Here is a 19376-nt window from a genome sequence, read left to right on the forward strand (position 1 = left end):
CCCCCTGGTCCCTTCCACCATGTGAGGAGACATTGAGAAGTCCGCAAGCCCAAAGAGGGCCTTCGCCAGAACCCGGCCAGGTGAGCACCCTGACTGTAGATTCCCAGGCTTGAGAACTATGAAAAATCAATTGCTGGTGTTTATAAGCCACCCAGTCAGCAGTATTTTGCTGGAGCAGCCTGAATGGACTAGGAAACCATTTATTCATTGATTCACCACTTACTGAGCCTGCTAAAAGCTGCTGCTGCTGCTGCTAAGTCACTTCAGTTGTGTCCGACTCTGTGCGACCCCATAGACGGCAGCCCACCAGGCCCCGCCGTCCCTGGGATTCTCCAGGCAAGAACATTGGAGTGGCTCTGTGCTACCCCCCAGGGAATCAAATGGACAGAACAGCACCGAGGGCTTCCCCAGCCTGTAGCAGGGGTAGGTGGCTTCAAACGATAGTAACAAGAGCCCTGGGAGAGGGCTCACAGATGTGGAATAAAGAACGGTTTTCATTTCTGCCAGAAGGAATCAGATGTAGGAGCTTTTAGAGAAGAGACACCCCAGTTAGGTTTTCCAGGTAAAGATCCGAAGGAGGATGGACCAGCCAGGCTGAGTGCAAGCCAACTGCAGAGACCAAGAATCCAGACGCAGCTCGGCACCTCCGAAAATCTCTACCTAGTTCCCTAGCATCGAGCTCAGGGTGCAGGAAAAAGAAATGCCCAGTACAGGACTGGACAGCGGCTGGGGGTCAGTTCAGGAAGGGCCTGACGTGCATTTGACTTTGGACTCTATCCTGACTGCACAGGAAACATTAGAGGTATTTGTTTTTGTGTTTCCAAATGAAGTACAACAAATTTGGCCTAGAGAAAAGATCGTTAGCAGTTAAAATGCAAGGCATGTGCTAGAGAAAGAAGGGACTACAAGTAGGCGACAAATGAGGAGGCTATGGCAGTAGTCCACACAAGGGGTGCCTACCCAGCACACCCAGCTTACTCATGGCATTTGATCCTCAGCCCAGCAGGACGAGGCTTCTCTGAGCATGGATGGGGCCCAGGTCCATGCAAGGCAAGAGCTTCCAATATCAGAACCACCAGCCTCAAAGACTAGGGTTTCCATGGCTGTTCCAATCAATGCTGATCAGCCCTCCCTCCCAGCTAGCTCTCTTTCTTCGAGTCCCACCATCACTGAGAACTTGCATTTTACTCCAGGGTTCTTCCTTGGTCCTGGTTACATTTGGCCAAGGTCCATCCTCACTCACAGATGCACACTTTTACTTCCTTCCTATCATGCAGCCTTGTTTGGTGCTTGGCTCTTGGGCCCCATATTTTCCCCAAACCTTCTGGTACCCAGCCATTTCCTGACCCACCGCAAGGCCCCTCCAGCACAACTGGGCTCCACATGCCCCACCCACAGGCAGGCAGCACAGCAGTACATCAGGGGCTGACCATGACCACCAGAGGCTAAGGCTGAAGTGAAAAGACAATGCAGATACTAACTTCACATAATACTGGAAGCCAGCATCTTATACAAGTAAGGTATAGTGAGCAATTTCTTCATCACTGTCCACAGAACCCAAAGCCAGGGGCTAGGCCTCCAGATTCTGACCACAGGCCTCTCTGAGAGAGGCCACAGGCTTCAGACTTGGACTATGTACCCAAATTTCAGTCAGTTACCTTGAACAAATACTTGCCCCTCTAGGTTTGCTAAGGCTTCAGTGTGCATACATGGCACCAATCACACAGGCCTAACCACTGGAAAACATGCATCTTGAGGCTGGATTTTCCTTTGCCTACCCACTCTTCCTGGTAACGCAGGTGATACAGAATCCACCTGCAATGCAGGAGACCTGGGTTTGATCCCTGGGTTGGGAAGATCCCCTGGAGAAGAACATGGCAACCCACTCCGGTATTCTGGCCTGGAGAATCCCATGGACAGAGGAGCCTGGCAGGCTACAGCCCATGGGGTCACAAAGCATCGGACAAGACTGAGTGACTAAGCTGGACACAGTACCCACTCTTAGTTAATACTGAATCCATCTTCCTTCCTCTGCCCAGTCTTAGGAGGAAATCACAAAAAAAGACAACCCATTGTCCAATATACTTAACATTGTTTAGGTGACAAGAATGAGTCCAAGGTTGGGGGGAGGGGAAAGTGGAAATTACCCAGTAGGAAGAGGAAGAAGGTTTTCCAGCTATTTAAAGTACAGCTCCACTCAGGTGTTTATACTGGACAGTCTGAGCAGCTGGTGACTCACTGTGTAGGGAGTATCTTAAAATGAACCTTCTATTCTTCTGGATAAGTTCTGAGTTATCCAGGATATGAGACACTCCCTCCTTGGGGCTATTTCCTAAGGCTCACAAGTGAATAGCATCACCATTTTGAGTCCTTATCTTCCTTTTAAAGCTTGAGGGAAAATATCTCTTAAGCTTCACACTAATTTCTCTCTGATATATTTATACACTGCCTTACTAAGCCCACCTGGGGCTTCCCAGGTGGTCCTAGTGATAAAGAATCGACCTGCCAGTGCAAAAGATGCAAGAGACGTGGGATCAATCCCTGAGTTGAGAAGATCCCCTGGAATAGGAAATGGCAAGGCACTCAAGTATTCATGCATGGAAAATTCCATGGACAGAGGAGCCTGCTGGGCTATAGTCCATGGGGTCACAAAGAGTCGGACACGAATGAGTGACTGAGCATGGAGCATTACCAAGTAAACAAAAAAAAAAAAAAAAAGATAACACCTACCTTGAAAAAAATGTTTTATGAAAACTAAATAGAAAACCAAGAAATATTTCTCGCTTCGTCATTTGTCCAGGGACTCAGTTCTATACCTATTCATATGCCCCATAAAGTTAGCACAATGCCTCATAAACAGCAGGCACACACAATAAATTTGTCCATCAATGTGTCACAGGATATGCCTTTATATTTATCATCACTAAAGAAAAAAAATGTGACAAACTCTTAACAGGATGTAGTATCTGCAATCAGGAAACACATACTTAAGGACAGAAAATGGAAAAAAAAAATTACCTAATATTATTTATTCCCTTTAGGGACTTGGTATGTACTATATCCAGGCAGGCCTTTCAAAAACAAAGTACACTTGAAGTCATGTCTCCAACCAAATTTCAATATAGTAAAACTTCAACAACCTGTTCTAAGTGCTAACCCAGACAGTTAAACTTACTGACCTGAGTTTTTCATAAATAATTATAGCAGGGAGAAATGACTCATTTCAAGACCCTACTTTTCCTGGTTTCTTTGAAAGAACCCAAGGTGATTTAATGACTTAAGATGCTATGAGCAACTCTACATAAATGCCATTATTCAAATAAACACATTCCTGGAGTTACTGGCAGATAAACATCATCAAACAGTGACTCAATTAACTCTGTGCTTGCAAGGGCAGACTGAGGGAGTTAGATCTCAGACCACAGAAAAGGGCTACGGTGATGACATGTCTTATACAGAGTTCCAGGATTCTGCTTCTATTTTCTTTGTTCCCTCTTCCTACAGTGCCTAAAACTGCTCTAAGCCATTCTATTAGCTCAGGCTGCCATAGTAAGATACCATAACCTGGGTGGCTCAACAGCAGAAATTTATTTTCTCGCAGTTATGGAGGCTGTAAGTCCTAGATCAAGGTCCAGCCTGGTCAATTTCTGGTGAGGGCTCTTTCTCTGGTTTACAGATAGTCTCCTTCTTACTATATCCTCACATGCTTTTTCTTAGGTACATGCATGCTTGAATTCCTGGAGAGAGCTAGCAAGCTCTCTAGGGTCTCTTTTTATAATGACAGTGATCCAATTAGAACAGGGCTCCACCCTCATGATTCATTCAACCTTAATTACATCCTTTCTTCAAATACAACCAGTCTGGGTGTTAGAGTTTCAACATAAGAATTTTGGAGAGACACAAATATTCAAACCTAGACAGCATATTAAAAAGCAGAGACATTACTTTGCCTACAAAGGTCCGTATAGTCAAAGCTATGGTTTTCCAGCAGTCATGTATGGATGTGAGAGCTGGACAATAAAAAAGGCTGAGGGCCGAAGAACTGATGCCTTCAAACTGCGATGCTGGAGAAGACTATTGAGAGTCCCTTGGACTGCAAGGAGATCAAACCAGTCAATCCTAAAGGAAATTAATCCTGAATATTTATTGGAAGGACTGATGCTGAAGTTGAAGCTCCAATACTTTGGCCACCTGATGCAAAGAGCCAACTCACTGGAAAAGACCCTGATGCTAGGAAAGATTGAGGGCAGGAGAAGAAGGGGATGGCAGAGGACGGGATGGCTGGATGGCATCACCAACTCAATGGACATGAGTTTGAGCAAACTCTAGGAGACAGTGAAGGACAGGAAGCCTGGCACGCTGCAGTCCATGGGGTCACAAAGAGTCGGACACGACTGAGCAATTGAACAATAACAAACATCTAGTCCATAACACCCATAAAGAAGCAATTATCCCCCATAATGGCTAAATAAAACCTCTTCAAGTTCTTGACCCTCTACATTGATCAATTTCTCTTGCATAAATTATCCTAGGACTCACATTCTCACTGGAGAGAGTTTATAGGACAATGGTAAGTGAGCAGTGACATCAACATTCATCTTCTAAACAAACACTTCTTGGAAAGAACAGTATTTTTTATCTTGGACGAATTTGTTTGAAGCTCTTTCTCAAAGAGGAATTGGGGCTCTTTTCCAAAATTTGTATCCCACAGCCATCTGATAACACCCTTCAGTGACTACTGGGAAATGAACAAAGTGGCGACATCACAAGTAATCAAGCAGGTTATAGCAAGGAAAGCCACTTGGAAACTTTTTTTTTTCCCACTTTGAAACAGAAAAATTTTCAGACATAAGTGACAAACTAAATTCAGGCCTTCCAGACTCAATTTCCACCAATCTAACCTTTAATCCTGAGAGGAAAACTCTATATAGGAAATAATGCTCAGCTTATAAAAGAGTTTATATAATTATTTCTGATTACAAAAGAAATTCATGTTAACTTTTAAATTATTAAAAAGTAGAAAGTCTAAAAAAAAAATGCCACCCCTCAATGGTAACAATTGGTTGTAACAACACTGCAATATGTAACTTTGTATCCCAATTCTTCACTTCTTGAATTTTCTCATTTTAAAACTAATTAGCATACTTTTACATAATTTATACATAATATTTCCTCTTCTAACTTGGGGCCAAGAACGTAAATGGTTGGTTTTCTGAATCAATTTATATAAACTATGAATGGGAATATTAAATGAAATATAGGATGCAATTAATACAAATATGATTTTCCTGGGGGAAAAAATTGAGGAAGGGGCTAAGGGCTAACTTTTACCCTTATGCGAAGCTTTTATAGGAACCCTCATACCTTGTTTTTAGTGTTTATTATCCACATTTCTGGAGAAAACTCTCAGACATTTTTCTTCTTTTGGCTCTTTACAGAACTGCTTATGCATGTTTGGATTTTCTTATTTCGTTGAGAGCCTGGCTAAACCCTAAGCTTATTATGGAAGCCCCCCAGATCTTCAACCCATTCTGGACATCCTTCGAGAAAGGCCAAGGCTTCCTCCTCTTCCCAGGATAGTAAGTACTGTTTTCTCCAGGACCTGCGTTAGGGCTATTTTTAGTTGCCTCACACAAATTCAGGCTTCTCAGGTGGCTCAGCGGTAAAGAATCCACCTGCAGTGCAAAAGACACAGGAAGACACAGGTTCCATCCCTGGGTGAGGAAGATCCCCTGGAGGAAGAAACAGGAACCCACTCCAGTACTCTTGCCTGGGAAATCCCAAGGACAGAGGAGCCTGGCAGGCTATAGTCTGTGGGTGGCAAAACAGTAGGGCACTACTGAGCGACTAAATAACAACAACATACAAATATATGCCCACGGCCCGAACACGTTCACCCCTGGTCACCAAGGCAGAGATGATCTTTTTCATTCTGGAGGAAAAAAACACCTAATCTCTGCATTTCTGCTTAAAGATTTCAGGGAGACATGTTTAGAGAAATAACTTTCCTGTAGTCCAGTGGTTAAGATTCCACACTTCCAAAGCAGGGGGAACAAGTTTGAATCCTCGTCAGGAAACTAAGATCCCAAATGCTGTGCAGCACAGCCAAAAAAAACAAAACAATAATAGATTACCTTTATTTTAAAAATACCCAATTAACACTAACATAAAATGGAACAATAAATTGCTTGGTTTAAGAAAACAGTTCACAACTTGGGGGAGGAATGGTTATCAAAATCACCCAAGAAGACATGCAAATTTCATAACCAGAAGGGTTCTCACCAGCCTCGATCCCACAAACTTCCCCTTTCTGGCACACACACAGGGGTCATGAATGGGGGTGGAAAACAAATACACATGTGTGACTGGCAATTTCCCAAAGCCTTCTATGTCAATGTTATGCTTTCTCTCTTCTTCCCCAGCTGAGAAGCAGCCATGTTTTAGTTCATTACAGAGTGACAGATGCCTGTTTCTGGATTTAGTTGCTTTTCTTCATCGATAGGAACACAAATGTGATCCTGACTGATGCAACCTGAGTCTTGAACCTTCCTGCGATACCAAAGCCAGGGCTAAACATAAAGGAGTATGTTCAGGCCCACTTACAAGTCTTCCTTCCTGGAAGAGGTGCACAGCTCCAATCCAAGTTCTCAGTGATAAGCCATCCTGTACCATGAAAAACTGTTGGTTGCTAAGTCGTGTCCAACTCTTTGCAACTCCACAGACTGTAGCCTGCCAGGTTCCTCTGTCCCTGGAATTCTCCAGGTATTGCAGGCAAATTCTTTACCCTCTGAGCCATCAGGGAAGCCCTCCATCCTGTACCATGTGTGAAAGTATGAAAGTACAGTCGTTCAGCCATGGCTGACTCTTTGCAACCCTATGGACTGTAGCCCACCAGGCTCCTCTGTCCATGGAATTCTCCGGGCAAGAGTACTGGAGTGGGTAGCCATTCCCTTCTCCAGAGGATCTTCCTGACCCAGGGATTGAACCCAGGTCTCATGCATTGTAAGTGGATTCTTTATGGTCTGAGCCACCAAGGAAATTGCACCATGGTTTACAGCAATTAAGATGAGATTATCTCTTATCCCATTACTTCTTCCTCTGTACCCAACAGACTGCAAGCAAAACTATCAATATAGTATCCAGCATGCCTTGTTGCTGCAGTACTTCATAGGTGCCCATGAAATCACACTTTGTATGAAGGCCACAGTACACCTGTCAAAGCCAGAACGATGTCCTCAAAGACTCTTTCCACCCACCCACCTTCCTGTCCCAGCTGTTTCTACACATGGTCATCTCTCATACAAAGATGAGATGGAATGAGAGGAACTAGAGATACCTCAGGTGGTGAAGGACACACTCCATGTTGAAGGTATTGACCTGGCCTCAAACTTGGTGATGGTAGAGAGGGGCAATGGGTCTTCCTGCCCAGGTCACTGAGGTCCCTGAAGCTTCTCTGTTAAGGAGGGAAAGCAGAGGGAAGCCACCAACTGGTTTTCACAATGTAGTTGCACCTGCCTTGGAGAAACTGCTCCTGAATTTGGCAGTTGGTTTTCTATCAGACTTCATTTCTAATATCATTAATGTCTGCCTCTTTGTGTACATCTATCAGTATTTCAGTGGGAGGTTATGACAGGCTACATTAGGAAAAAGGAACATAAAGCTATCTTAAGCTGGAATCCCTCACTTCAAATCACATATTTTTTTCAGGAGTACAGTGGTGTAACTTTAAGAATTCTAAATCTGACCTTGTGGTTCCTAAGATGTATTACACACACAGTCTGTAGGCACAAATACAGTGCTTTGGGTATCTGAGCATTGTCCCATTTCCAGATGTGTGTATACACTTAGATGCTGTTTGAGGGATATATAAATCATGTTTGTTGAAATACTGTTTGTGGTTTCTGTTTTTCAACATCCTGCTGGGGAAATCTCACAAACATGCAAAATCTGGCATGAGACATTTGCTTCAGAAAGAATTGTCAGAGAAACAGAAGTAACTTATGCCTTAACCAGGCAATGCACCAATGGGAAGCAAGAAAAAACCATGAAATCTAGCTTCCTACCAACTCGACATGACAGCTAATAGTTCTTATTTTATAGTCCCCAGATATCCGTATTAATAAAGTGCTTCGAGATGACTGCTCTTGGAAAATTCAGGCTCTATCACTTTAAAACTTAGACAAGCAGACTACTTAACCAAAATCAGTACAATCAATAAAGTGGAATGCTTCAGTTACCACACCTAAATCAAATGACTCTCTAATCATGCTCTTTAGTCTATAACCTCTCTCCTATTCCTGTCTATGCAGATATAGCCACCTGAATGTTTGATGGGGATAGCCAACTCTAGGAAGCCAAACAAAATTCTTAATCCTATGCTATAAACCAGCCCCATCTGCAAAAACATCTTTGTTGAATGGCACCTATGTTCACCTGGGGCTTCCCTGGTGGATCAGTGGTAAAGAACTCATCTGCCAATGCAGGAGACTCATTGGGTCGGGAAGATACCCTGGAGAAAGAAATGGTAAGTTGCCTGGGTCGGGAAGATACCCTGGAGAAAGAAATAGTAAGTTGCCCACTTCAGTATTCTTGCCTGGGAAACTCGATGGACCCAGGAGCCTGGCGGGTTATGGTTCATGGGGTTGCAAGAGAGTTGGACACAACTTGGCAACTAAACAACAACAATCTATGTTCCCCAACTTGTCCAAGCCAGAAATCAGGAAGATATCCGAAACTTCTTCCTTCCCCTAACTCCTCACATTCAATGATACGCCCTATTTTTCCATCTTCCAAACATCTTAGATTTATCCACATTCCACCATGCAGGACTGCTCACCTGGTTCAGGAACTTATCTCTTAACCTCATCTACTGCAATAATCTTTCTTAGATCACCTTTATGTCACCTCCATCATCCAGAAGCAACAATGTGCATGCTTTAAAGGTGCATAATGCTCATATTTCCAACCAGGAGGAATTTTTCAAAAAAGAATTTGCTGGTAATCGTTATATTCTAACAATTCTCACCTGTGCTTAATTGTTGACTACATCTTCTCTATATGCTACACATTAACTACCATCTTCTCTATAATGCTATGCATTTTATGGAATTTCAATCACTATCCATGTTTCATTTATTTTGTCACCTGACACTAGGTACATGGAATGTATTTTTTTTTTTTTTACTTTTTTTTTTTCTTAAACATGGACCATTTTGAAAATTAGTACTGAACTTGTTGCAATATTGTTTGTTTTATGTTTTGGCTGCAAGGCATGTGGGATCTTAGCTCCCTGACCAGGGATGGAACCTGTATCCCCAGGATAGGAAGGCTAGGTCTTAACCCCTGCACTGCCTGAGAGGTCTCCTGGAATGTATTTTAGAAATAGCATGATTTATGGAAGTCTTTCATTTTATGACTATAAGTATTCTGCTGTGCTGATAATCAAACGTGATTCAACTATTCCTATACTGGAACTGATGTTGTTTCACAGACCACATGGCAAAGAATAACTGTGCATAAAGTGTTTTGCCACTATTGATTTTTTTTTCATGCAGACTTTGAGGGGTGGAATTACTGATTCAAACTCCTGTTTTTGACCATCATGTTAGGCAACACAGCAGAGTGGCTAAGAAAGCACACTCTAAGACTTTTGAGGTTCCAATCCTAGTTCCACCACTTCCTGCATGATCTTAGACAACTTACTTAACCTCTCTATGACTCAGTTTCCTGTAAAATGAATGAAAACTGAACCTTCCCTTATGGAGCTGTCACGAGGATTAGACAGAAAACACATGACAAGCTCTCAGAACAAAGCTTGGTGAAAAGCAAGTGCTCCACAAAGCCTATTTTACATATTTATACACACACACACACATACATACACCTTCATTTCCAAAAGGATTACGTTAATATTTAACATAACCAGTAGGATACTGCATATCAGTTTTACTGCAACTCTGTCACCAAAAGGCATTAACACTATTTTTGGTAATTCTTACTTAGTAAATATCCAGTGTATCTTAGCACACATTTTTTTTTAAATGCCAAAGAGTAAAACAGTTGTTCCTTAAGTACATTTATAGTGCTTAAATAAAAATAGCTTGGGGGACATTACTTATTTATTCTTTAGTACTCTGACCAAATAAGCTTACCAGTTTATGTTTTTAAGAAAACAAGTTACATGAGTTGCCTTGTTTCTTCTAATAATGATCAGCAATAGATAAAAGGATGGAAAAGAATGGTGTGGGTAACCCTTCAATTGGCAAGAAATTAATAGCTCATTAGATTCATTCTTCTGCTATAGTGGCCAGAGATCATTGTCAAAGGAAATTATATATATATAAAAATCCAAAATTGGTCATTATGCAGTTGATCCCAGCCCTTGTCAAAAAGACCCTAGCAGAAAGACACACATAACCTGAAAGAAACAATTTATGCAATGCATGTGATGGTTTTGGATACTTGTTCCATAGTTAATGAGAAATATTATATAAAAAGACAAACTTTGACTTATATTAGAAGAAAAAAGTATGATTAAAGTCTAAGTTTAAATACAAATACATATTTGTCAAAAAACAACAACATAATGAATGAACTTAACTAGAAACCCAACAAGGCCTAAATTCCAGTGCTTCCTGTATCACAAATGAGGTATCTAGGGCAGTGCTATTCAAACTATCAGTGAGGACCCACTGAGTCATTAAGTAAAGTTAGTGACAATCTTTTTAAGTTTATAAATAAATTTATTTTATTGTGGCATACCTGACATACAACATTCTATTAGTTTCAGGTGTACAACATAATGATTTGGGTGCTGTATGTATGTATTTTTTAAATGAAAAAGAACAGGAGGTCACAGAAAGTATGAGTAAATACTGTTTCACTTATATGTGTAGGGTGGTCCTGGGTGGTGCTGGTGTCAGGAAATGAAATGAATTTCCTATTATGGATGACAGTTAAACAATATCAAAATTCAAGAGTACCTCATTTTACTATGCTTCACAGATACTGCATTTGTTACAAATGGAAAGTGTGTAGCAACAACCTTGCATTGTCAGATGATGGCTTGCGATTTCTCTTTTTATTTATTTATTTGCTGTTTTTCTTTTTAAATTAGGGCATATACCTAGTTTTTAAAATGTAACACTATTTCACTCTTAAAGACTACAATATAGTGTAAACATAACCTATTTGCACTAGGAAACCAAAAAATTTGTGTGAGTCACTCTATCGTGATAATTTGCTTCATTGCAATGGTCTAGAACCAAAACTGCAATATCTCGAACGCATGCCTGTAAGTCATTTAATCTCTGTGAAGTTGTTTCCTCATCTCTTAAATGGAAAGTATTGTACTTCAGAGAGTAGATTCAAATAAAATAATTTCACATCTTTTTAACTATAAAACATTGCATTAATATGTTAAGGTTACAGCATTATGGCTGGGTTCCTTAGTTTAATGTTTCTCTGCTGTATAAGTTCACAACATAAAATCACTATGCTAGAACTTGGACATACTGTATCAAAGATAATTCTGCAAATGTAGTCTGCTGAAAAAATGGAGCTAGAGACAGGAAATTCTTAAGTTTTTTGAAATTGTTATAATCTCCATTGTAATTCTGACTATACAGCCTCTGGGGAAAAAAATAAGACTAAAGAAGAAAGGCAGTATCTCAGTGTCACTGTGGGGCCTTATGAAAGAATCATCACTTATGAGACTGACCAAAAGGGGGATATGTTTACAGGCTATTCCCAGAGGAGGCCAGATCATGAATGTAAGCTGCCATCTCACTGTCTGCACAGCCCTTCAGTGATACTTTACTTGCAGGTATAAATCACTGCTCTTTGCTTCCCACTGAAAGTTTAGAATCCTGTGCCAGTCTCTAAATGCCACAAACAATTCCAGGCAGCACATCTTTATCTAGCTACACATGTTATCTGCACACATCATGGTACCACAAGATAAGAAACATCTCTCAAGACTGCCAGCTAACAAAATTGAAAACAGCTAAGACGAAAGGTACACTCCCTCATAACTCTTCCACACAGGCTACCAATAAAGCACGCTTCTGAAGGAAAAGACATTCTAAAGATCCTGAGTAAATAAGAGATGGTACCTCTCCCCATAAAAATACAAAGGACTTTTAAAACCAACAGAATTCCTACTTTGCTGTTGTTTAGTTACTAAGTCATGGCCAATTCTTTTTGACCCCATGGACTGTAGCCAACCAGGCTCCTCTGTCCATGGGACTTCCAGGCAAGAATATTGGAGTGGGTTGCCATTTTCTTCTCCAGGGGATCTTCCCAACCCAGGGATCAAACCCACATCTCCTGCTTGGCAGGTAGATTCTTTACCACTGAGCCAACTAGGAAGCCTGAATTCCTACTTAGATGATTTTAAAAACCACTTTAGGATAAGTTGAAGACAGGAATGTTTGTGAAGACTCAGTGATATGGATATGATGACACTTCATTTTTTAAATGATATCTGTGACCTTCAGATCAGTTTGTTTTCTGTAAGCCTTAGGGATTTTTTTGCACTGATCAATCCAGCCCACATTACCCCTCTAAGCCTAACCGGGTTCACAAATGTAAAACATCTGGCCCGGTTGAGAGGCTCAGTTTGTAGCTCACAAAGGCTCACGGGCTCACCTGGGAATGCTGCACGCATGCCTGCTGAGCAAATGAATGTAGAAACAGATCTGCAATGGCCCTAACTTTCTGTGTGACTAATTCCCATCACTTTAAGGGAGGAGGGGACGGGGACTGTGACAGATGAGGATGTATAGAAGGCAGATAGTGTGAGGAAAGTTGTCAGGGGGTGATCAAGAATGTTTTAGTCACTGCCCATGGAGTTCCTCCTAGAGAGAGAGAATCAAACAGCCTGAATCAGCTTGGTTCTGGCAGCCTGCCAGGTAGCTTTTGCTTACCTGTGATCTTAGTTGAAAACCATGTGGGATGTGTCATAGCAAAAGTGCCTTTCTCATTACAATCTCAACACAATGGAAATATCTTCCTAACCAAAGGACACACTCGTTTGGAAGAACTCCACAGAATTAATACTGAGAAGAACCTTGGCTATTCTTCGACTGTGTGTTGAGACCCTGTGTTAAGTGACTTACCTTAGGTCACACAACTGGCAGCAAGCACTGTCTTGACTAAGACCAAGAGCTAAACAGGCTCTCCCAAGATAAAATATGTCTACATTTGTGCCTATTAACACGCTTTCAAAGAGAAAAGGTTCCTTACTACTCAGAACTTTAGTTTAATCACTATACCTGTCCACTACCCTAGAACACTTAGATATATGACTAAGTATGCATTGTTTTAAGACCATTCATCAATTAAATGGATGGGACAGTGCCCACACATCAGGTTTGAAAAGGAATTCCTATCTCTGATACATTTTACTACAGGTATGAAATTTAAGTAATTTTATCCATATTTATAGTATGTTGCTTGAGACTGAAACAATAATATATAAAGATACATAATTCTCTCATAAATAATGAGAGATAAGTATGTTAGAAATATACAATGTGCATGGAAACTTCAAGCATTCAAACTTACAAAGACAGATTTATATCAAAGAATAAGTAAATTGATTTATTACTACACCTGATATCAGCAAAACATCTGTGCCCATAAAATAAATTTGAGTTTTTATAAAAAACTAGAAAGAAAAGCACATACAGTAACCAAGTTTATTAAAAAAAAAAAAAAAAACGTAGAGCATGTGTGTTTTAGTTGTTCAGTATAAGCAACTACAAATAGTCCTTTCTGTGGTGAGAAATAAAGTCCACATAAGAATCCCTGCAAAATTTTCACCACACACACACATGTAACAGATGGAGTCTAAACAACAGCTAAGCATTTCATAAGCCAAATGCTCAAAAATTAATAATATAATATGGTAACAATCCTGTATTATATTGCATACATGAGCACAACAGATCCCCGCCCTCTTCTTTCACCTCTCATCTCATCCCACCTTTCTCCAAATGTGTGCTCACCCATCTACATCCCCTACTCTGCAACCAAATCACAACTACCCAAAGGCGAGGTGTCTGCTGCAGCCCAAAACACTTGACTGATAACATCCGGTTTGCCATTCCAGGAAATCCCAGAGTGTGTTTTAATCCTCTGCCCACAGCTTGCAAAAGAAAAACGAGAGAGGATCTAATCGATACCAGCACCCCAGCTGTGACCTGGCACATAAAGAAATCAAGAAAATAAATCCCATCCATAATCTGTATAATTTAACACTTGGAAGAAAGCAACATCTGGGATCAACTCCAAGCGGGACAGTGCTGCTGGCCATGTCTGTGCTTCCTGCACTGAGTGCTAAGCCGGTGACAAGGGGACACTCCACGTCCTCAACACTTCAGCAAAAACAATGTCTCTTCCTAATAAGTAATCTACACCCAAAAATGAGGCAGGTGAAGAGAAAGAAACATCTTCTCCTTGCCGGTTGAGCACCTGATAAAGGCTCCCCTTACATTTCAAAGAAAGGGAAAACTGGAACTCCTTCCCAAAGGTGGGTCCTGGGCAAACTATTGTCTTGCTGATCAGTCAAAATCCAAAATGAAAGCTCATATAATACAGGGGAATGACTTTGTTTAATCATACAGCCCTTTCAGGACACTCCAAAGTCCTATCCCCAGGTGAAGTTGGGGGGGGGAAATCCCCTGTAATTATGACTCCCTCGAAAGGCTTTCCAGATTTTTTAAATTACAGGAAAATGAACACAAGCAGATACCTACATATCATCTAAATCACTAGATCTACACCCAATTTTTTTAAAAGTAAACCAATAACCAGGACAGGGCATTATAGGAAACTATATATTATGTTTCCTTAATACTATATATTAAGTATTATATCATAATACTTTCTCTGTCAAACCTTTTGAGAGGTTATAATTGCATTTGGCTGCTTCAGGCTTGTCAGAGAGCCTTCCTTTTTAATAGTCGCAACCTAAAAGGAGTAACTGTCAAGGGGCGACCCAGCTGAAATCAAACAACAAAAACGGGAACTGTAATCCGCCTGAAATGGGAGGAGGGAAAGGAAGGGAGACTCCTGTATTCATCCGTCAATATTAATGTCCTTTGTTGTTCACCTTTACACAGAACACCGAGCGCTACCCTGCTCCTTTTCCTCCTAAAGGAAAAGGATTAGTGTCAGGGTAGTCTTTCCTAAAAGCTGTCTCGTTGCCTCGAAGACCCAAGCTTTCGGAGTCTCTCTCCCCATTAACACTCCACAGCTGTCCTCCAGCACCACCCCCACCATGAGCAGAGAGGGTGGTCAGAAGTAAAAACATTGCTGAAATACCCGTTCCCCTCCAAAGACCAAAGAGCAGAGCGGCGCAGATGTTGAAATTTACTAACCCCCGCCCCACCGCCTCTCCGAGCGCGCACACACACCGGGTAACCCGGGATGGGAGGGAGGAGGAAGGCTCGGGCCAGACTGTCAGAGCGGCTCTTCTGAGGACGGTGCCACATTCCGCACTCCGGGAATGTGGAAGGCAGAGGGAATGTTCTGCGCCTCCCTTCTGTTTTGGGGATGTTCTCTCTCCGCGACTGTTGTCTCCCTCTCCACCCTGGGAAGTCGTTGCAGCCCTTGCCATCTTTAAGGTAAAGGAGAAGGAGGGAGAGGAAAGCCGTCCGTTCTCCTCTTCCAACTTGACACACACGCCCGGTAGCCACTCCAAACTCCGCAGGCAGAGCCCGCAGCAGGCGGGCTGGCCGCGCGCTCCCCGCAGCCGTCCCGGCGCTCCCTCCAGGAGCCCGTGCCGAGAGCTCCCATCCGGCGTTGAGGGGCGAGACCCCGACGCGCAACCCTCTTCCAGGAGGTGGCTGAGCAAAGCCCCTAACCCGCAGCGCGATACCAGAATTAGGCATTTGCAGCCGGGCTGAGAGAGAGGGGCACGGGGGCAAGGACGCGAAATTCGCACTCGCTCGGACTAGGACAAGAGCAGAATAAAAGTTCGCCCCGCGGAGACTCACCCACGCCGTATTTCTCGTGCTCCGTAGGTATCCACATGGCTAAACAGGGGTCCGGGGTCTTCAGGCTTTGTAATCCCCGCGCCCCTTCTCCGGCTCACAACAATGCACAGCTCCCGAGTAGTGGCTGCAGCGCTGGAGCCCCGCGGCTCCGCGCGGGCTGCGGTCGCTGGGCAGGGTCTGCGCTGGAGGCTCCCGAGCCCAGCGTTGACACTGCGCGGCCGAGGCTGCGCCGCCCGCCGCTCTCCCAGCGGTGGCTGCTCAGAGTCCTCCGACGCGCTCCCGGGAACCCGGAGGCGCAGTCATTGTTCTGATTCACTGAACTAAGCGAACACGCCGGGGCACTCTCCGGCGCACCCCCGCCCGTCAGCGCCTCTTCTAGCCCTCCCTGCCGAGCGCCCCGCAGCACGCTGGGAACTGTAGTTCTGCAACAGCTCCATCCCGGAAGGGGGAGGGGAGTTAGCGGCTAGGGGCGGGACTACGTCCCGCTCGCCACGTTCTATTGGTCCAGATCGTGACGGCGCGGAGTGGGCGTGGAGGAAAAGCCGCGTCAGTGGGGAATTCGTTTCCAATCGCGTTTCCATTGGTCCCGCGCCTGTTCTACGGCCCTCTTTTTTTTTTTTTCCTCAGCCGAGTAATGGCTGCTCCCAAGACCCAGGGGGCTGCTACCCAAGGGGAGGAGGACAGTGATGGCAACCGTGGTGGAGCCGGAGGTGTCAGTTATGAGGGTGAGTACGGTGCCTCTGAGGTGCAAATGGTTTTTTGTCTTCGTTTCTTTCCAACCTGGAATACAGCTGACTGCTGGACAGACCTCAGCTCCGTCCAGCCACTTGAGCGCGAAGGGGCCACGGGTGGAGCCCCGCGGGACAGGAGGGGGTGAGAGGAAGCTACTTACTGGAGACTGTCTGGGAGGGAAGAGAAAATGGGATGAAATGGCCTTATCCGCAGCCAGGGAAGTTCCCTGGGTTCTGTCCTACGTTTGGAGCTCCCACCTTTACTCTCGCTGCCGAGTGGGCGTGGGGCAAGGTTTGCGCGTGTGTGATTGTAACTCTGAAATTAGCTGACCTCTTTCGTCGCCAGTAGTCTACCCTCGCCTCGGTTTGCTTGGTTTGGCCTCGAGAGATAGGTTTTATTTGGGTTCGGGCGGATTATCATTTGCAGACTGGTTGGTCACTCTACAGATTTTTCACAGTTGTTGTCTGGAGCAGCCTCTGAAGGGAAAGTCTGCATGACTCTCACAGCTTCTTCCCCTGTCAACTGCCCCGGGCGTTCTCTAGGATTGAACGTAGAGCCTGGAAGATCTTCCCAAACTCTGGGTCCTTAGAGCAATAGGAAAGGAAATGGTAATTTGTAGTCATGGCTTCAAAGAAAGTCATCACAGCTACTTTGGCTTTGCTTGACTTTCCGGTTGTCTTCTGACCCAGTATAGAGAGCGAAAATAAAACTTTGAAAGCTGCGGAAGAGGTTATCTTTAGAATCCCTAGCCCCTTTCTTTTGTTGTTGTTCTATTCATCTATCATCTATCCATTTATCAATGAGTCCTATCTGACTCTTTGCATCCCCATGGACTGCAGCACTCGGGGCTTCCCTGTCTTTAACTGTTTCCCTGAGTTTGCTCAAACACATGTCCATTGAGTCATTGATGCCATCCAACCATCTCATACTTTGTCGCCCTCTTCTCCTCATGCCCTCGGTCTTTCCCAGCATTAGGGGCTTTTCCAGTGAGTCAGCTCTTTGCATCAGGTGGCCAAAGTATTGGAACTTCAGCATCAGTCCTTCCAATGAATATTTTGGGTTGATTTCCTTTAGGATTGACTGGTTTGATCTGCTTGCAGTCCAAGGGACTCTCAAGGGTCTTCTCCAGTTCCACAGTTTGAAAGTATCAATTCTTTGACCCTCAGCCTTCTTTATGCTCACATCCATACATGACTACTGGAAAAACCACAGACAGACCTTTGTCAGTAAAGTGATGTCTCTGCTTTTTAATACACTGTCTAGTGTGTCATAGTTGTATCCTTATAGCCTGTGTATCACCAACATTACTCCCTTCTCTTTTGGTCTGATACATAATTTTTAACATAGCTAGTTGTCTTTTTCCTTTTGATTTTTTTTTGTTTGGCCACACCGTGCAGCTTGCAGGGGCTTAGTTCCTTGACCAGGGACCCAGTCTAGGTCTGCTGCAGTGGAAACTGCCCTCTGCAGAGTCTTATCCACTGGACTGCCAGGGAAGTCTGTTGATGTTTTTTCAGTTAGGTCAGTTTATTTCTCTTCCTAGTTTCTTGTCTTGTCACACCGAAAACTTAGAGTGATAGACTAAAGGGTACAGAATAACAGACAAGTTACAGTTCAGTTTGGCTCAAGCAGACAGATCTTTTATTAGACAGACACTCCTAAAACATGGGAGCAGACTGACTCCAAGGGAGCTCTCCTCTTCCTTCCTGTTGATCCTGTTTGATGTCCCACTTTCATACTTCCATGCTCTTCCTTTTGCCTATGGTGTGTGCAAAGTAGAACTTGTACCCACCACCAGTCCATGAAGGGGAATACAAATGGGCATATACTCAAGGCTGATTGACAATTTTAAGTTATGTAACAGCAGGCTATGTTGTTTATGTCTTCTCACAATTCAGTCTGTTATGATTAGATGTAGAATGTTCATGAGCCCTTACTGGGCTCCTAATTCTAAGTGCCTAAGGTTACTTGGAGAAGCCCCTTGTTTATTTTGTATCCACTCTCTGTGTGCCTAGGGCACATGAGCAAGAGTTGAAAAGTCTCTGATTATTTTGTAGTGTATCTATGAGCTCCAGCTTGCATCCCTTTCAGCCAGGCCTCCCTTGTTGCTCATGTCTAACTTCCTAACATAACAAATGTGGTTTCAGGCTTAAATTTGGTTCTTCATCCTTGTCATTGGTTCTTTTTTTTGTTAATTTCTTGCTTTGTGCTTTCATAGTTAAATTGACATTTAGTCTTAAATTTTTGTCTCAACACAGAGTTAGTGCTACTTCTTCTCACTTCAATGAAACCCCTAGTTCTGAAATTATTTCAGTACCTCTTTGGAGAAATTTTTAGTAAGCTCCATTCTTAAATATTGTGTTATATTCATACCCTAAACAGTTCATTTGGGGATATGCCACATAGTCAACTCTTATTTTTGGAGAAGGCAGTGGCACCCCACTCCAGTACTCTTGCCTGGAGAATCCCATGGACAGAGGAGCCTGGTAGGCTGCGGTCCATGGGGTCACTGAGGGTCAGACATGACTGAGTGGCTTCACTTTCACTTTCCACTTTCATGCATTGGAGAAGGAAATAGCAACCCACTCCAGTGTTCTTGCCTGGAGAATCCCAGGAATGGGGGAGCCTGGTGGGCTGCAGTCTCTG

At 43.4% G+C, this 19376-nt stretch overlaps 2 protein-coding genes across 2 annotated transcripts in view; one reads left to right on the plus strand and one right to left on the minus strand.

The window, feature by feature from the left end:
• The window catches only part of DOCK4 (dedicator of cytokinesis 4), a 477425-nt gene extending 461051 nt beyond the window's left edge, over positions 1–16374 (minus strand). The window contains exon 1 of the mRNA XM_010831178.1: positions 16002–16374. Coding sequence (XP_010829480.1) covers positions 16002–16038 — 37 coding nt within the window. The 5' untranslated portion in view covers positions 16039–16374. The remainder of the gene's footprint in view (positions 1–16001) is intronic.
• Positions 12498–19376, plus strand: part of ZNF277 (zinc finger protein 277) — a 139370-nt gene continuing 132491 nt past the window's right edge. Inside the window, exons 1-2 of the mRNA XM_010831177.1 lie at positions 12498–15629; positions 16629–16726. Of these exons, the coding sequence (XP_010829479.1) occupies positions 15559–15629; positions 16629–16726 (169 nt within the window). The 5' untranslated portion in view covers positions 12498–15558. The remainder of the gene's footprint in view (positions 15630–16628; positions 16727–19376) is intronic.

The sequence above is a fragment of the Bison bison genome, unplaced genomic scaffold, assembly GCF_000754665.1.
Source record: "Bison bison bison isolate TAMUID 2011002044 unplaced genomic scaffold, Bison_UMD1.0 scf7180017864525, whole genome shotgun sequence".
In the NCBI taxonomy this organism is placed as follows: domain Eukaryota; kingdom Metazoa; phylum Chordata; class Mammalia; order Artiodactyla; family Bovidae; genus Bison; species Bison bison.